The 20,510-nt window shown below is 39.1% G+C and overlaps 1 protein-coding gene across 29 annotated transcripts in view; it reads right to left on the bottom strand.

Moving 5' to 3' along the window:
- Positions 1-20,510, bottom strand: part of LOC129185395 (plectin-like) — a 109,576-nt gene that overhangs the window by 49,833 nt on the left and 39,233 nt on the right. For 7 of the 29 annotated variants that reach the window (XM_054782392.1, XM_054782393.1, XM_054782394.1 and 4 more), the window contains exon 1: positions 1,177-11,637. The exons of 13 other annotated variants lie outside the window; for them this stretch is intronic. In XM_054782392.1, the coding sequence (XP_054638367.1) occupies positions 1,177-4,360 (3,184 nt within the window). In that variant the 5' untranslated portion in view covers positions 4,361-11,637. Of the gene's footprint in view, positions 1-1,176; positions 11,639-13,406; positions 20,061-20,510 lie in introns of those variants that run through there. 9 more of the 29 variants (XM_054782414.1, XM_054782418.1, XM_054782415.1 and 6 more) reach the window with 4 other exon arrangements.

The following is a 20,510-nucleotide window of genomic DNA, read 5'->3' as shown; positions in this document are numbered from 1 at the left end:
TGAATAAGGCTAGCTAATTAGATCCAGATCTTTTGTCACGTGTTTTACCAAACAAACAACTGCAGAGCTATGAGCAAGCTGTTCCAGCTCCCTCACTCTTTTCTATTGCTCACACCCACACCAGACAACGCCCATGTGAAGTTCTTCAAATGCCCTTAGAGGGCTCCAAACTGTCACGTGATCTGGACTTTTATTTCACTTTCCAATTCCAACTAATTTGAATCACAAGCACACACTTCAGTGCCAAGACTCAAGTTTTACTTCTGCCATGAAACACAAAACCAACCAGACTTTTCAAGAATCCCCAAAAAAAAGTAGGCAAACTTGCAAAGCTCTTATCATATTGCGTGCGTGTGTGCTTGCCTCCCAAATCCTACACATGAATACCTACAGTATCTCTCATCCAAACTCAAGCTGACAACAACCAGGGTTCCATGAAGACATCTTAACAGTGATGAAGTATTATGGCAAGTGACTCGATGAGAGAGACTGCCAAAAGCACCACGCCTCCTTCACTGGGTCAATCTGGCTTTAGTATCTCTACAGGGACCAGGCGAGGTTGAATCTTAGCAAACAGCCCCACCTTGTTAGAGTGACCTCAGGTCTGCATAATCTAATTAGGCAAACATGCAAAGTATGGCCCTAGAGATTATGACTTTTACTTTTAACCATGTGCAAAAACCTACCTAAACTATAAGTTTGCATGTGATTTGTTTAATTAATTGTCACTGCAAACCACCAGTGATTGTGTGAACACTGTATTTTTCTACTTATACAGTACTGTTATTTATGTTTATGTATTTTTTTTATTTAATTAACGATTTTAGCTTTGATAATTTGTAGAAGTCATAAATCATGGCTGTGTGAAAACTGCCACTGCTATTTTAACACAGGCATAATTAAATCCCAAGCATGCCTCAATGGATTATTCACACCATCTATTGATAAAAAGAGACAGCTGTGAGTTGCCTTACACTAAAGAGGCTACACTTCATAATATGTCATGTTGTACACTTGCTATATTATAGATTACAACACAAAAAATAAATTTTATCATTAGTGCATGGCATTGTAATATATTTTTTTTAAGTGTTGCTATAAGTTAATTTCAAATTAACAAGCAAGACACGGTGAAACAATGGAAGATACAGGAAGTAAAATAAGTTGTGCACACACCTTCTATGAAGTTAGGCCATGTCTTTTCCTCTGGTGCCTCCAGTGAGTGGTCCCAGTCTGCCTCAGGTGAGGCTCCCTGCACCTTGCCACCCGCCGCTCCTGACAAAAGTGCCCTCTCAATGGCAATTTCTTCCAGAACATCCAGGTCCAACTCATCTTCTTCTGCCTCAGGTTGCACAGGCTGCGGAGGTGCCTGCTCCCCAGTTGCCCCAGGACTAACAAGCTGCTTCACTTCCACTACCTCTTCAACTACTACGATTTTCCTCTTCATGTTGCCCTCGTCTGTTTCCGGGCTTGTGGACAAACAGGTGTCCCCCAAGTGAGGCTGGGAACTTGCGGGTGTTGCAGTGGCAGAGGGTGTGTCCTCCAAGTCCCTCTTCTTCTCTTCCTCCTGTTGTAAGGCCACCGACACAGAGTGTGAATTCTCTGTGCTGCGCTCTGCTGCCGGAGTGGCTGAATGTTGTGCAACTATGGGAGGCTCCTCTTGCTTGACAAGGGGGCTGGCCTGTGCCTGAGCTACAGCTGCCTCTGCTGTTACCACTGGCTCTGCTGACACTAATTCTTTGGCTTCGGGTGCTTCCCTAACAGTGGAGGATGTTTTTGCTTTCGGAACCTCCTGCTTGGCTTTTTCTGCAAAAGGCAGTACTGGCTCCACCCCTCCTTTGTCTGCTCGGGCCTCAGAGAGCGCAGCTGCAGCCTGTCTGGTTTCCTCACTACACATTCTTTCAGGGGTCGTTTTCGGAGAAACATTACGTTTTTTCAGTTCAGAGGTCACACTCGGGCTGTCTTTAACTGTGTGCACAGGCAGTGCTGTCATGTCAGTGGACATCAGTGCTTCCGCTTCAGGGTTTGTGCTTATGGTCGAAGACACGGAAGTCCCAATTTGCAATTTAACCTTCCCGCCTCTTGATAATTCCCCTCCAGATTCTGATGTTTGTTCAAGGGTTTTCTTGTCAGGTTTAGTCATTTTTGGTACAGCCTCTACCATTTCTTTCTGGACTGTCACTGTTTCCACTTTAGCAGTTGTTCTTTCCTCACATTTCACAGAGTCCATATGAGGCAAAAAATCTTTAACTGGTGCAGCTTCTAGTTGACCCACTAGGGGGGCTGTTGTGGTATGGCAAAATTGAACTTCTGATTGTTTGGAGGTTTTCTCCACTGTTTTAGCACCATCAGTTACTTCCCCTTCATTTTTTATTTTTGGCTCAGCCTTTACTTGCGCAGATGATGGTCCCTCATGTGTTATGCTGGGTTTGCTATGGTTTTCGTCGCCAGTCTTAACTTTTTTTTCTTCCAACTTTGTGTCCGGTGTCTCCTCAGCAGTTATATTCTTGTTTTTTTCTGCTTGAGATTTCTTTTTCTTTCGCTTAGATTTCGAGCTTCCCTCAGTCACTTGTTTGTTCTCAATAGGCACTTCTGTGGGCACGATGGTTTGACTGAGCTCGGAAGAAGTGACTATTTGCACCAATGTTGAAACTTGTTCAGAAAGTTTCCCAGCCTCTTCTGGTGCCAATGCGTTGACACATGCAGTTGCATTTACATCTGTTTTCATTTGTTTATGTTCAATTTCTTCTTGGTCTGGTTTTGCCTTTTCAGTACTCACCATCACTGTTGTGACAGTCGCATTCACATCAGTTAGTGAGGCCGCCAGTGATGCTTTCTCACAGATTTCCTTCTTTATAGACTTAGCTGGGAGATTCACGTTTGACACAATGAGTTTCGAGACTTTCGGGATCTCTGCTACATTCAGAGACACAACTGGATTGGTCACACACTGATCTATTTCGGTTTTGGCTGTTTCCTTAACAATGACTACTTTAGATGACTTTTTCGCCTTTTCATTGCCTGTTTTAGACTCAGTATGGCTTTTTAAAGTGGTACATTTTGCTAATTCCTGTTTAATCTTTGCTCCCTTGATCTGTTCTTCTGTGGCATCTTGAATGTCAGTGCCTATTAGGAGTTTGGATGTTTCCTGAGAAGCTGCCATTTGCATTTGGGATCTTCCTGTATCGGTTGCTCTTCCATCTTTGGCAAGCTCTGCATCCACATTCCGCTTTTGCATCTTTTCCATAACATTTTGATTGTTGACTTTGGTGATGACAGGTGTGGCTGGGACGGTTTCTGCAACAAGACTGCTAGTTCCCTTAGCAGAAGCATGCACAGTCAAAGCTTTTGGTTTTACATGATCTGTTGCTGGGACAGCAATGGCTGTTAACTGGGAAGATTTAACTGGATGTATAGCCTCCTTGTTACACTCATCCTTGACTTCTGTTTCAGGAGGTGAAGAGACAGTTGAAATGCTGGTTACACAAGCATTTTCTTCAATCTTGAGCTTGTCTGCATTTGCTTTAAGAGTTGAGGGCTCAAGTTTAATCTTTGCTGTTGTAGCCTCGGCAACAGTAGGCACAGTAACCTGTGGGGCTGTTTTGGAGGATACTGCTATCAAAGAAGTCTTTGGCACATCATTTTTTAAAGATAGCTTTTCCTTTTGGATCTCAGTTACTTTCCTTTTGTGTGATGATGGTACTGCCTTCTCAGTGCTGACATCAAGCTGCTGATGAGGCACATTTTTGACCTCCATTGACCTGGATTCACCTCTGAAATTGTTTCCATTTGTAAACAGAGAATGAGACTGGTCTTCCATTTTCTTAGACCTGACAAGTTCTGCGGACAGTTGACGACCCCTGAATCTGGGGGTCCCAGCAGAATAGCTCTCCTTTTCTCTGCGACCCATCATATGGCGGTAGCTTTGACGCTCTGCCACTGCTTCTTGGCTTTCAGCTTCACCCCTCGGCCCTGGTTTGGTCACATAAGATATTGGACCTTCAACAGATTGGACCCGTGCAGCTCGTTGAACCATAGCCAGAGTGGCAGCTGGTTTCCTAAACCTTTGCAAGGAGGCCGGAACAATCTCAAGGGGCAGGCGGAGGAAGTCACGCAGGTAAACAATACCGTCATTGGTTAGGTACCAGTAGAAATGTCTCCAAGCAAATGTCTCCTTTACAAAGCCCCTGGACTTAAGTGAACCCATAGCACGAATTACTTGTAGGTTGCTCACTCTTTGTATCTCAGGATGCTTTGTCTGAGGTCTCTTGTCCTTTTTGGCTACCATGACACCATCTCGAAAGAGAACCTCATAGATCGCCCTCAGGTCCCGCAGGGGCATAAGCATTCCTGCAACCATTTTTATATCTACGCTATCTCTAAGTGGAAAGAAAAAAAGCCTCCACTCAAGCCACACGTTTTACTGTGTGAAAAAAATACACTGGCAAACACGTGTTTCAATTGAACGAGACAAAAAAGATTGAGAAAAAAAATGTTGCAATATCTCCTTTCTTTCTCACCCTTTTGTTCTTGTTGATTCACCAGGTATCATGAAGAATGAATAGTCCTTTCTCAGACTTGATTCAAACAAAATTCAGAGTATGTTCCCCACAGCATTCAATGTGGCTCCCTTCTGCTGGGATGGCAATGACAGAATGGAAGAGAGGGAGCGCATGAGAGTGTGTGTGAGAGAAAGAGTGAAGTACACTTCTTAGTCCGGCTCCTCCTACCGTCCCTCTCTATTCCTTATAAAAAACCTTGCATGGAAAAAAAAGTTCTCGCTAGAGTAAATAGAACGACAGCTGCAAGGAAGTGAAGAGAAAAAAGTATCTGCAATAAACTGATTAACAGAAAAAGAGAGCGAATCAAATGAATGGAGCAACACACCACTGAAGTGTGTCTGAGCACATGTTCAGTGGCTCTGTGACTTCTACAGAAACGCCCACTCCAATGCAAAAGTACACACCTCCGGTATAATGTTCCCTCTCTCTCTCACACACACACACACACACACACACACACACACACACACACACACCTCTAAGCTAACACCACGGCAAGCTGACACACACCCTTTGGTGTGTCACACACACAACAGCCCTGTGAATGGGATTTTCTAAACTCAGATACACTTAAAGATAGCAAGACAACCACTTGGCTTACATCCATCGTGCCCTGGAGCCACTCGTTTTTCATGTATATAGGTTATCGGTTGCAAGCTATCTAGTTTAACACGTTTCCAGATCAGATATCCTTCTAAGTCGAAGGTGTGGCATTCTCAGTTTCTAAATGAATGTCAACACACAATAGCATATCAAAAGAAAAAACTGTCTGAGGATTTATATTTGAAGGCAGGAATTACTGTTCTACTGTATATACTCTGTTTAAATGTTACATTGCATATATATGATACGCATCGTGAAAAATCAGCAAACCTTTTGCAGTTTATTAAAATGATGTAACACATGGTAATGCACCTTAGAGACGTGTTACTGGCTAACATTAGAACATCATGCCCCAAATGATCTAAGAACTCCCTTGCATAACTATAAAAAGAACCGTGCATTATGGCCAACCTTTTCAGCCCTTGCAGTGACATGATATCAGATTTCTATCCCTAGTTCACTTCTCTCTCCGGCGCATCTGTCTCCCGTCCGTCTCTCTGTCTCTAATAGTGACTTCTCATGGACAGAGTCCAGTTAGAAGCAAAGGTAAAGCGACCATCGGGTAGCGCAAGAAAGTGCATGTTCACTGACTGAGTCATGAAAAGCTCATAATAGACAGCAGTTGCGAAATTACAGCGAGCGGCTATAAAAACATGCATTCCTCCTTGTGTTTGAAACCACAAGCACTATTACGCATTCAGGCACTAGAGGAAAACTGTTTTTATTATATTTACCAAGGCAACAGTCAAATTAGCTTTTTGTGAGTGCAGCACTGGACCGGCAAGCCATAAATCGATGCTTTGGGACTGCTGGACTACAACCCTGTCATTTAGCCAGGAGATCATTTGCAACAACAAGGTGGGCCGACACACTGTTAGCACATAGTCAGACTTTCGCTTCTATCACATTTTTTTCCCGAAGTTAAGGTTTTGCCATATACAGTGTTTCCTCGTTTATCGTGGGGGATAGGTTTCCAAAATAACCCGCAATTGCTGAAATCAGCAAAGTATCCACATTAATTGTTTTAAAATTATTTTATATATTTTAAGGCTCTAAAACCCCAAGCTAGCGATGACACCGGAGATATGGCAGGACAGCATGAAGGAGATTGATTGACAATGGTCTACAGCCAATCAGGATGCAGAAAACAATGGGTGGTGCAGACAGCCGAGAAAGGGAAGAGATAGTCACTCAAGTTCCCACTTCTTAAAGGGCCAGGCTCGGCCTGTAACAGCGTTGAAACGCTGTCATAAAAAAAAAAAAAGCAAGAAATAATTTCGCGAAATGGCGAATCCACGAAAGGTGAACCAGAATTGAGTGAGGGAATACTGTATAATGTCCTAGAGGTCAGAAAGTCTTTTTATGGACAAAAATTAAACAGTAAAATTATACAACTCTTGGAAAATGCAATTTTTTTCAAGCAAGGTGTGCACAAAGCAAGATCCACGAATGCATGGTTGGATAGGTTTGTTGTGGAACAACCTTTCTTCACGTCAATCACATCAAAAAAACAAGATGAGATGAACTGAACTAATCTTAAAAAGAGAGATGACCAGTTGGATTAAATCCAACCTGGCCTGGAGCCACTCATTTTTCATGCACATACAGTGCAAAGTAAATGTCATTGATATTGGGGGTTGAATAATTTTTGAGTGCAACAGTAGATTATCAAGTTAGTAGCCAAAAGTGTTCCTCAGGATAAATAAGACAAAAAAACAAAAAATAAAAACCATACTGAAAAGGCTTCCAAGACATGGAAGCTGCAAAATCCCCAACTTTCATTTGTTTTCTGTTCCTGTTTGTGTAGTGGTCAGGCAGGTGTTCAGACACTTGCTCATGATGACAGCATGAGCAGGTGGTATTGTGTTGGTGTTGGACTGTGCATTTTATGATGATGTCAACAAAAATGCACTTAGCACTACAGCAAAGTGCTACAACCTTCGCCCTCCTACTGCAAAAAAAAGGACGGTCCATGTCGGTATGTGCCTCCTTTGTTAAAGGTGTTACAAAATAGCCAACTTAATTGTTGGGTTAATGATTCAAACCATAAAATGGGAGGAGCAGTCTGCAAACAAAGGGTTTCTCAGATATCTTTACACGTCGGGTGTTCCTCAGAATTACAAAACCGATTCGCATTAACATGCTGCAATTACCTTGAGGCAGATGAAATTGCAAAAAGTCTGCTTTGTGTTTTTGTATGCAAAACAAATACACAAATCATCACAGATAATATGCATATTTTAAATATAGTTGAGAGCCGAGAGCTATCTGATGTGAGGGTATTTGCATCACAGACATGGCTCTCTGAGATGAATATCCGAATTCACAAAGTACCCCTGACCACCCAACAGTGAGTTTGTTCAGGCTTCATCAGCCATATAGCATACAAATATTAAATATACTAAAATGTATAATATCCATCCATTTTCTATGCCTTTTGTCATCAGTTAGGTTCGCGGGTATGCTGGAGTCTTCCCCAGCTGACTTTGGGCGAGAGGCAGGGTACACCCGGGAACGGTCGCCAGCCAATTGCAGGCCACTTATAGACAAACAACCACACTCACATTCATACTTATGGACAATTTAGAGTCGCCAATTAACTTAACATGCATATTTTTGGAATGTGGGAGGAAACCAGAGTACCCGGACAAAACCCACGCACACACACCCACAGTGTTGACTGCATGTTGACTGTGTGGCCAACATGCTAACCACTAGGCCTCCATGCGGCCTGTATAATATAATAAAAAATAACAAATGTATGCGACTTTGCAGGAGTAGCCAGCTGATAAAGGTAAGACAAAGATTCCTGGTTAAGGGTGCACATTTACTACAATGTTTCAGACCTTCACAAGTCCCAGAATAGACCTGTCACCACATACTGATGTTGGCTGGCGGCTGGCCCACTTTAGAGGCCTCCCAGGCTGGGCTCTATTGGTACTGCGCACGTGGCCTCCATTTTGATTCCAGTGCCAAGCAATAGTCAGCAAAGGTCAGCAAAACCCTTTCAAATTCATGAACAATAAGATACGGTGAAATCAAAGGCCAAATGATTATGAATGACCAACTATTCTTACATGACAAGGAATACAAGGCTATCTGATAATTCATATTTCAGATTTTGCAGCTGTGACAAATGGCTACAAATGGCAAAAGTTACCCTTTCTCTCTAGATGATAAGCCTATTTTTATTGGACTAATTTGTCTCCTGACAGGTTATAGTTAGGAGTTTGACCCCTCAGGCAGTGACAGCTGTGCCCCCTACCAGAGCTGAAGCATGGTAGAGCTTCAACACCTCCAATCTCAGAAACCTTCTAAACTTAGAGAATGTTGAATAATGCTTTGCAAGGAGGCTAAGCTTGTTAATGATAGAGTACTCGAAACTGTCTATTGTTCTTTTTAATAGGCGAATGGGTTTTTGCTTCAACATATTGCTAATTAATAAAGTTCAATATTATATGTATGTTTTCTCACAAAGGTGAGTACACTCCTCACATTTCAACAACCATTTATTATACATTTTCAAGGGACAACTCTATGAATTAAACTTGGCTACAACTTGCACGGCTTGGAAAGCAGCGGGTTTGCTGTCCACTGACAATAACTCAACACACCCCCACTAGTATTTAAACAGCAAGCAACATAAGCGAGTACCAAGATAAATATTGCCACAGCATCTCAATAGGATTCACGTCAGGTCTTTGACCAGGCCACTCCAAAGTCAATTCAAGTCTTCAATTTGTTTTTCTTCAGCCATTCAGAGGTGGACTTACTGGTGGTTCCATTTATCACAGCAAGTCTTCCAGGTCCTGAAGCAGAAAAACATCCTCAGGCCATCACACTACCACCAGCATATTTAACTGTTGGGATGATGTCATTTTTCTGAAATGCGGCACTACTTTTACGCCAGATGTAATCGGACACACACCTTCCAAAAACTTGTCTTGGAGACAAGGTCTTGGAGGTCTTGGAGATCATTAAGATGTTTTCTGGCAAATTTGAGACAATCACTTTTTCACACAGGGCCATGTAGGTTTGGATATGTTTTTCTCCCTTAATAATAAAAAAGTTTGATTTTAAAAGTGCATTTTGTGTTCAGTTGTGTTGTCAATGACTGAATAACAACGCATGTTTTTCCAAATATTCCGACTTTTAATAAAATCTTTAATATTTCAACTTTATGCTACTAAAACACGTTATTTTTCCCCACAATATTATGCCATTATGCCGCTGTTATTAACTTTATCTCGTAAAATAAGACTTATTCTTTTAAAATTACAATTTTTTTTTCTATTATTTTGTTTTTATCCTTGTGAAATTACTGCCGACTTTTACATTTTCGCTGTTTTTTTTTGTTTTCTTGTTAAGTTATATTTTTATAATGTGCCGCTGGCCAATAACAAAAAAAGCTGCGGGCCGCAAATGGCCCTAAGGCTGCACTTTTGGACACCACACATAAAGCAAGCACTGTTAATTACTAATGTACTAGTTACCATTGTCGTTGACCCAGTAACAGGTGTGCAGGCTCTGTGGTACTCTATTACGAGTAATCCACCATACAGAACGAAATAAAAAAGTAAACTGTGTAACTGTACAATGTTCAGTTCATGTTCAGTTGTGGCACACAAAACCTTGCACTCACAAATTCATGTCAATGATAATCGTGATGATTAGACACCACATGATTTTTAGACATCAATACATAATGAACTTAATGTTTTATTTACAGTACATGGAGTAGTTTGGCCTCATATCTATAGCCTAACTTCTTGCTTTGAAGCTGGTGTGTCTTACAAGCAAGAGAAGGCCTACAAGGCGCTTCCCACCCTAATTATTATGGTGATGATTAATAATGACAGTGGCGGACACGAAAGGTAACGATTGTTACTGGATTTCCAAAGTTTCCTGTACTTCATTATTTATTATTTTTCATATTTTTATTTGGAGGCGAAGCAACCCTAAATCTAATGTAATTGTTTGCTTCAATGAAAAAAAAATGTGTGTGCGTGTGTGTTTTTTAATACATTTAACACAAGCACGTCCAACACATCCTTACAACCACATTATGTGTGAGGGTCATTATGAAGGAGTATTAACAACAAAGTCAACTTTGAAAGACAAGAACAAAAGCTCCAGGGCTGACCTCTTTGAATGACTGTTTGGGATGACATTGCCGGGTTAACTGATAGTTGGAAGGCAACTTTATAATTACAGCAGAACCTTGGTTAGCATCATGAATTCGTTTCAGAAGGTCTCTCACCAAAACGGATGCTAAGCAAATACATTTTTCCCATAAGAAATAATGTGAACCCAATGAATCCGTTCCAGAAAGCCAAAAATGTTAACACAAAACAGTAGTTTTACAATTATAGTTTGACATGCATAAAACTAATCTAAATGCATATAAATAGATATAAATGATGAATGAAAGGGATAAATGAACATTTAAGGATACTTTTACCTTCATTGAAGATGTGATTCTTGACAACTATTCCCAAAGACACGATGTGGAAGCGAGATCAACCACAGCCACCTTCCTGTTACTTAAATTCAATAGTGTTTCTCACCTCAATACTATTACCCAAAATGTTTGGCTGCATTTTGGCTTATAGTATTGAGGTGAGAAACACTACTGAATTTAAGAAACAGGAAGAAACATGTTTTATGTTAACATTTTTGATAGTCAACCTCTGAAGACATCCTAGACAGGCGACGTAACTTCCACTTTCAGTTGGAACGGATATTGAAAAAGTGGAAGAATATAAATTCCTTGGGGTTATAATAGATGAAAAAATGAGTTGGAAATCTCATATTAAATATATACAGCAAAAGGTGGCGAGAAATATCTCTATATTGAATAAAGCAAAATATGTTCTTGATCAAAAATCACTCCACACTCTGTACTGTTCCTTAGTATTACCATATCTAACGTATTGTGTGGAGATATGGGGAAATAATTACAAAAGCAATCTTCACTCACTCACTGTACTGCAAAAAAGATCGGTGAGGATAATTCATAATGCCAAGTATAGAGAACATACAAACCCTTTATTTTTAAAATCACAGATATTAAAATTCGCAGATTTAGTACACTTTCAAACCGCTAGAATAATGTATAAAGTTAATAATAACTCGTTACCCAAAAATCTAATTAAGTATTTCTCAATCAGAGAGGAGAAATATGATCTTAGAGGAAAATTAAACCTAAAACATTTATATGCGAGAACAACGCTGAAAACCCACAGCATTTCCGTGTGTGGAATTAAATTATGGAACGGATTGAGTAAAGAACTCAAACAATGTACAGAGATGAGCAAATTCAAAAAACAATACAAGCAGTTGATGTTTGCTAAATACAAGGCAGAAGAGTCCTGATTGTTCTGTCAGGTTTGTTATTTTATTTTATTTTTTTTATTTTTTTTTATTTTTTATTTTATTTTATTTTTATTTTATTTTTTTATTTTTTTATTTAATTAAATTTTATTTATTTATTTATTTATTTCTATTTATTTATTTATTTTTTATAATTTTCTTTGTTGTGTTTAAAAAAAAAAAAGAAGGAAAAGAAAAAAAAGGAAAAAAAAAAAGCTTTGTTCTTATTTATTTATTTATTTAGTATTGTCATCATTATTATCATTATTATGAATGTTCTCTCTTTTTTTTTTTTTTTTTTTTGGGGGGGGGGGGGGGGGGGGGCTATCTCACCGATATCTATTATGTGTTATCCTGACTATCACTGAAAACATGACATGGAATCCAGGAAGTGAACTACATGTACTGTACTAGATGTAGAATGGATGGGGGGTAGGATTAAATAAGCTTTGCTTCTTCCTACTCCTTTTGGACATGTGGAACTGTCAAAGAATGATTCACGAGATGTATTCCATTGTAACCTTCATGTTCAAATAAACTAAACCAAACCAAACCAGTTGCCATTTTGTTCGCTGATGATGTATTAATAACTCGAAAACAAGCGCGCCACATTGTATGCTAACCAGAGAATGCATGCAAACCGAGGCAAAATTGTGACGTAAATTTTCAAAGTTAACCAAAAAACACGCTACCCGGGGCAGACGCTAACTGAGGTCCCACTGTATATCGAAAACAGGATGAGGTACAACTCCTAATTCCAAAACACAAAACAAGATAGTATATCAAAACCCTGCATGCATGCAGGACATTTTCCCAAAAAAATAATGTCCTGGTCAGAGTGAGGCATGAAGTAATGTGTTAAAATATATCTAAACACTATTGGAGCTGCTCCTGCTTAAACCTGCTTAAGTGTACTGGGTCCATAAAATTGGCATGAAGGGGTGTTCAAAGTAATGATGGAAAATGTGCGTTACACAATAATACATGGGGTGTCCTTTATAGGAAACCAAAATCCAACAAAAAATCATTTTGATGGTAGAAGCTGAACTAAGCAATAAAAAAACACTGTGGTGTCACGAGATGATCCTTGTGTGTCAGTAAAGGGGCAAAAAGCACTGATTCTTGGCTTTTGTCTCACCAATTCATGCATAAATGCACATGGAAAATCCCCAATGTGCTACAGGAAAAAATGACAGTCACTGTGTGTGTGTGTGCTAAAAATTCCCAAGCCATAGATCACCCTGGTTTTACCTTTTCCAGAGTGGAAAGAAGTGAGGTAACAGATTTATCATCACCAAAATAAGCAAAGGCTCCCAAAAAGACTCTAAATCCCCCTTAACTCTTCCTGAAGGGACCAAGCGGGCGTAATAATGAAGCAGATGTGCTATGTCTAATGCTAACAGCATGGGCTGTGGATAATATACCTAATTATTCATTCTACCTAGGAGAGCCACAGGTGAGCCAACCTACTTTTCACAGCAATTATCGAGCTCTTTGAAGTTTATTTTCCTCTTGCAGCACACACTGCAACAAGCACCATAAAAAGTGACAAGTATTGTTGTCGTGTACAGTGTAACTTTTGGTGCTATACAGAATACAGTAGCAGAGAGCCACAGCCCACAATGCTGTGTAGCAAACGAGTTCCAGGGGTGAAAACAGATTGAAAACAGAGAAATTGGAACCAGCGCCACAATGCTGTTCCCCTTGAGAGAGCGAAAGAGCAGTCTGCCTTAGTCGAAGAGCAGAATGTATAATCCCAATTGCCTCAGCTCAACCCTCAGTGAGCCGAAATGTTAATGGCAGCACAATTTCCATGAGCACCAGGCACTTCCTACCAAGCATTGTCATTTTCAAATACGTGCTACTTACCTTTTTTTGGACTGAGCCAGAACCTGTCACCAAGGGGGTCTCCTTTGTCCATGTTGCTTTAATATGTCAAATCAAAAAAGACCAATTAAAAAGACAATACACTTTGCTTTTACAACACAGTTTGGCTGTCACTTCTTCATTTTACCCCGGTGAGAGTGACTGCATGCCCAGTACCAACATGGTGTACAACATTGGCCTGAAAGAGAGCAGGAATGCGAGTGAAGGGGAGGATATTTGTGAGAAAAGAACAAGGACATCTTTTCTTTTCTGTCACAAAAAAGCAGAGGAACATCAGCACCATAAATTTGAGGCCTTGCCAGCCTGGATGCATTCTCTCTGCTGTCCGGGATACTCAGGCACATGTCCTGAATGCAACTACTTGCAGCCACAATAGCCAAGTGGGAGATACACACTGGATGCCTTGTCGGAGAAACGTCACAAATTACTGACACAGAGATTTAGATGAAGGGTTGACACAGCAGGTAAAAAATGTGTTGCAATTTTGTCACCATAGAATAAAATGGAAAAAGAAAAGAATCTCTTCCAGGATCACTATCACTATCATAAAACCATTACTAGCTGTTATGGGCATTTTTGAAGTAACTTACTATTAAAAAAACCTAATCCCCAGCATATATTTTATATAGATACACATAGTGCATCTTATATACTTAGATGGTCCCTATTTTGCAACAAATGTTTATAATCATCCATGAAATGAAAAAATAGCAAATCACACATAAAAAAAATGAACTTTGCTGAGGTCCAACATAGTCCTAAAACTTGGGTCACTCGTCATCCTTTCATTAATTCAGTGGAACCTCAGTTTTCGTATGGAACTGTGTAGTCTTGCTAAAAGGTACAAAATAAAATGGCCATACATGGAAAAGTAAATTGTGAGGTAAAATCACTTTTCTGTGATCCTGGAATGACAATGACAATATCTATATCTAAAAGTTATGCATTTTGTATATACAAAAAGAAAAAAGAGTTTAGTACGGTGAGTCAACATTTGGGTGTGGCCTTGCAATACTTTGGTTGCTGTAGCAACCCAACCCAAAGGTTAGGCCAACGAGCTGACTGGCCACAGTCAAAGTCTGAGGGGAACATGGGCTGGCTGTTGCTATGGGCAACCAACTATCACACAACAACACTTGTCACAGGATCCCGACACTGGCCTTCCTGGCCCAACATGACACAATGTGTGGATTTGCATTGTAACAAGAGAGGACAAACTTTATTTTTAAATGTGTATCCCAAAGATGCGTGTGTAAACACAATGCGGCTGCCTCCTCTGGCAAGTGTGCACACCCGTACACTGTGTGTTATTTTTTATTTATTTTTTTTTTTTTACATACACATATGCACAGAAGTGATTTATGTGCCCACTCCCATAAACCTCCTCCATCTGGCTACAATGAATCAGTTACATTCTTTCTGTCCTTGGAGTGGAGAGAAAAATGACTGCATGGGCTGATTCTTTCACGAAAGTAAGACGTGCAGTTAACTTGCACAGTATGTGTGTGGTTGCGGGAAGAATAGACCCATTCTTCTACAGCTTTGGAGTCCTGTTACAGACAGCGGTGACTCACCATCATCAGTGTCTTCCATAAACCGTCTGTCATTAAGCAGAAACAGCCACAAGATTGTGCCTCTGATGTTAGAATAGGTTTCATTTCTCTTCCTAAGTCCTGTTTTTCCACTGCAAAGCCATGCTGGCAGACAACGCCACACCCACACAACATAGTAACACATGTATGATTTGGACCATTACTACTGAGAGATGGAAAAATATTAATTGTTAAGAAAGAAAATAAAACATAAATTGCACAAATGTTGTCACATCCAGCTCTAGCTAAACTGATTTCGGGAACATAAAGAAAAATAATCTCATGTGGTATGTGTAAAGGTTGCCTTCACAAAGACAATGAGTTACGATAATTTGGCACGTTTATTAATGTGACTGTGGTTTGCATTCGTGAAGAAATGCACTACATCACCATCCTAAAACGTAATTTCCGGTATATAAGCCTTTACTTTTTTTTCATGCTTTGAACCCTGCAGTTTAATCAGTGATGCAGCTAATCTGTGGTCGTATTCTGGCAACATCTCATGTCATCTGGAGCAGTCATTTTGCTCTTAGTGTGTGCACCCTCTTCATGAGTGACGTGTGATACCACTGATTTCTTTTCTGATTCTATACTGACCAAAATTCAGGCTGGTATTGGCGATACTGATCCGTTACCGATTCTTTGTGCAAATCCACTAAAGTGTCGGGTAATTTTTAAAAACTGGTGTATTTCAAATTATAGCATAGCTCATAAAACAAAGAATATAAGACATCAGAGTCATTTATTCATTTATTTTAAACAACTGCATATCATTTAGACAAGGTCTCAATAATTTACTTACTTTTAACTGTATTGAATTATATATATTACCTCAAATGATTTGAGAATCAACTTTAGAGCCTAAATATTTGGTATTGGAAGTATAGATATTGTAGTAACGAGCCACACATCACTACCCATCATGGAGAATGCGTGGAGAGGTGCATGTGATGCGTTTTTCAGATTGAAGGCGATTAATCTAGCGGCTTTTGGACCTTGGCAGCGTGCAGCGGTGTTGGGGGTCCACTGAGGTCCACTGTTGCCAGCGGGTATCGACGGGCAGGACTGCTGCGTGCACGGGAGGACAGAACGGGCTCGGGGGATGATTTGCTTCAGGGCAGGGGTGACGCTGGTAGCGACAAAGAAAGAAGGAGGGAGACCGCCAGTGTGTGCGCGCTGAGGGAATTGTGGGGCTGTTCCGTTCCAAGACTTGAAGAGGACGACTTTAGTGGTTTTAATTCTTCGTCGGAGGACACAGATGAATGACTTTTCTGGTAGGCTATTGTTTAACCAGCCGTGTTACACATACTGTTCGGAAAAAAGAATTTATTTAATTTAAAGTTAAAAAAATATCCCAAATTTAGTGGGTGCAGCTTACATACTCTATATTCTGATGATTAAGGTACATTCATGTATGATGCATTTCATATTGTATATGTCCCAGTACATTTATGTATCACCTTTCCCCTTATTTGCACTACACAGGACACCCCCCTTAAAAACTGATGACCAATTTTTACTCTGAATACATTTTAAATTAGTTATTTTTTTCAACTTTTACTTCAGTAAGACCACGGCATTTGATTTTACTTTCGTAACATGTCAGCAAAGTAACTGTACTTTAGTACAGTCTGAATGCTGTGACCGTGATTGTAGATGAGATACATACACACACACACACACACACACATACACACACCCACACAGGCACGCACACACGGGGCCTCACTCCAGGAGATTTCTTATCAACTCGGTTGGTTTGACTCCGTATCCTGTTTCCACTGTGACACCCAGGTCTGAAACCTCTTGCCATTAAAAATAGGAACAATAGTCCAAACAATGGGGAGCTTCCCTTCCATGACTGTCTGAAAAACCAGTGGGCAGCAGCTGCTAAATCATAAATACAAAACTTGTATGCAATACTATGAACCACATTGAAACAGAGAGCTAAAGAAAAGCAAACAGGTAACAGTATATTTACATGCAGAAAAAAAGAAAATATTTTTGCATTAAATTGGTTAAAACTTTTATGCACACATGAAAACTTACGGACCATACATAAGAGCTGTAGAAAGCTATGTTATGCATCTGACCAGTCGTCTTCTACAAGTTACAGATAGCTACTGTAACCCCTCATTTATCGTGGCTAATTGGTTCCAGACCCGACCATCATAAGTGAATTTCCGCAAAGTAGGATTCCTTATTTAAACACCCCTGTAGTAACCTTTACACTCATCTTACCCGATATAGTTGACAAAATAAGAGTAAATAAGCCATTTAAGACATAAATAAGACTTGTGCCCGTGTGTGTTACAATAAAAAACAAAAAGAGGCGGACAGAAGAAACATCGGGGTTTGGAGTTGAGTTTCAGTTTTTAACGGCCACAAAAGTATCCCGTGTTTTTATTTAGGATTTTTATTGGGGATTATTGTGTTTGTTGTGATATCGTTCAAACCTGCAATAAAAGCCTGTTGCTCCGGCGATCAATTCTGATCGTTGTGTGTCTCACCAAATATTACGATAACATTACTGACACCTAGTGACCGGTGTAGAATACTACAGCTCGTCAATGTCTTTGAATGCCTTATAGTTATACTTTAGTTCATTTAGCCATTTTTTTTTTGCTTGAAGATGCTTAATTTATGCAAAATACATATAACACTTACTTAAATATGCATAAAAAAACAATAGGCCATATTCAAACTGTAAACAGAATGATTTATTAATATATTTTTGAAAAAAGGTATTAAGAAAGTTGTAAACAGTTTTTTTTATGCTGTAAGTAGGAAAATATTCCATTTATAAATAGGGACTCATACTTCACGGAAATTCACTTATCATGGTTGGGTCTGGAAACAATTATCCGTGTTAAACAAGGGACTACTGTAATCCGACTAACATGTGCATGTAAACATACATATGAAAGTGGTAAAGGTTTGTCCTTGGAAGGATATTGCCCCAAACCTCTCAAGTTTCTCAGTATGTGTGAGCTACTTGAGAACTTTACAGCCCCATTTCATTCTAATGAACACAAGCGAATGCTGGTTAACTATTTAACGTAACGTAAAGAACTCTTTCCCTCTAGAAATGCACACACTTTGAGCTTAGAAAGCAGCCTTTCAAAATGAGGATCCAACCGGTCTTTCATGATGTTCTATCTTGCAGTGCAAAGCAAACAAGTACACATGGTAAGACAGCGAGTCATTACTGTCCCTCAACGGCTGAAGTGTACATCACACAAACAGTAAGGTAGAAAAAGACGGAGTACTGTATGTGTACTACTCGTATTACAATATCGCCCTGTAGTTAAACATCACCTGCATGTTTCTGCTCAGTATTACTACGCTTACTGTACACACAGTACATGTAAGCACACACTTTTGGCAGTTTTATTATTATTATTCTTACTAAAGTCCAGGAAAATCCACACTATAGCCTCTTATTCTCAGCAGATTATATTTTCTCACTTATCAATCTCTGCGATGTCAATCATATTCAATAAGCGGGATAAATTAAGCTTTTACGCAGCTACGGGTCTTCTTTTCCATGACACACCTCACAGTTGGATCTACAATTTAAAGCACAGTAGTGAAGTGTCAGGGGCTTGGCTACACCCAGGTGTTAGAACCTGAGTCCAGACATACTCTGCTGGATGTAAAACATTCCAGATGGACTTCAAAAGAACACGTTGGCCTGGAAAAGCAGGTTTGACCCAGCCTTTTCCACTCAAGACTCGTCAAAGATAAACCTGCTCTTAAGTCAAAGTAGACAGTATGCATCTCATACTGTACACCAGGTAGCCCCCCACGGCCACATGAGGCGCCCGCAGGCCTGCTTTTCATTCAGGTTTTCAGTTAATAATGTGAGAACACTAGAAAGAAATGTATTCTGAAACATAAAATGTGAGTTGTGGATACCAGCATTTTGTGAATGTTTTGGTAAAACAAGCATATTTGATTTGTTTGGGTTAAAATAAGCTATGAAAATCATTTCTACAAAAATGAGTAGCTCGTGGCCATTTTCATTTTCTAAAAGTAGCTCTCACAAGAAAAAACGTTGGTGACCCCTGCTGTACACATCACTCAATCCGAATGGGACATTCACGCATTATGAATTTCTAGTACAGAGTAATAACAATTAGGTTGAATATGTCAAAATTAAGTGCATTACTCTTTAGCACAGGGGTGCCCAAACTTTATCCACCGGGGGTTGCGTGGTGAAAAATTAAAGGATGCAGGGGCCACTTTGATATTTTACATTTTGTAAACCAACCTATGTTATATACTGTATATTTAAAGAAGAAACAGCCTTTGTGTTACAGGTGACAAAGCGTATTATTAATGTGAACTTTCTCTCCTTACGTTGCAATTTTTGCATTTACATTTTTTTTGTCTACTGTATTTCAAGTATATTCTTGTGAATCTTCTTTCTCATAATATTATGACTTTTCCCCAAAATATTTTAATTTCATTCTCATAAAAAACTTTGTTCCAGCCCAATTTTCCAAAAGTTGCATCTTCATTCTTCGTTTCATTTCTCATATTATGACTTCAAAAAAACAATTTTTTTCTTTAATATTTCAATTTTATGCTTCCAAAATATATATTCTCTCCCATAATATTATGACTTAATTGTTGAAAAATTATGAATTTTTTCTTGAAATATTGCCACTTTTTTTTCCTGAATATTTTAACTTTATCCTCGTAATATTTCAACGATTCTCGTAAAATTACTCTTCAGTTCTTCAATTTTTGTTGTTCTATTTTTACTTTTTCTATTTAATTGTATTTTTAAGATGTGTCAAGGGCCAGTATAAAAACAGCTGCGGGCCACAAACAGCTCCCAGGCCACACTGTGGACACCCCTGCTTGAGCATCTTTAAATAATCTCCTTTTTAATAATGAAGAGTGGGTGTGCCTCGCTTTCTTTCACCTGTGTGTCTGATTGAGTAAATGTTGTAAAGAGTACTTATTGCCTTTGACATCTACCGACGTCCCCATCCACATCTTGTCACAAAAAATCAAGTGAAGAGGGAGCACTCACCTACAAAAGAAACACAAAGAGGCAATATATTAGAATAATTTGGATTTTTGGTAGGTAAAAACAGGTATACATATATACACATATATATATATATATATATATATATATATACAGCATATATATATATATATATATACAGTATATATATATATATACATACAGTATATATATATATATATATATATATATATATATACACACACACATACAGTATATATGAAAAAACAACACATATTTGCACAAATACAGTATACATACACATATATACACATATACATCTGTAATAAACACAGTTAAAGATGACTCTATAGAAGTGGTTAGAGGTTATTTCACATTATATTATTACATAATATCACTTAATACAACAATTGGGAACTTATATAGTATATAAATATTGGAACTCTTGCATACTGTATATTAGTTACAGCGAAGGGTTACTTCAATCAACTG

This window comes from Dunckerocampus dactyliophorus, chromosome 7, assembly GCF_027744805.1.
Source record: "Dunckerocampus dactyliophorus isolate RoL2022-P2 chromosome 7, RoL_Ddac_1.1, whole genome shotgun sequence".
Taxonomy (NCBI): Eukaryota; Metazoa; Chordata; class Actinopteri; order Syngnathiformes; family Syngnathidae; genus Dunckerocampus; species Dunckerocampus dactyliophorus.
This window is presented reverse-complemented; position numbering and strand designations above follow the sequence as displayed.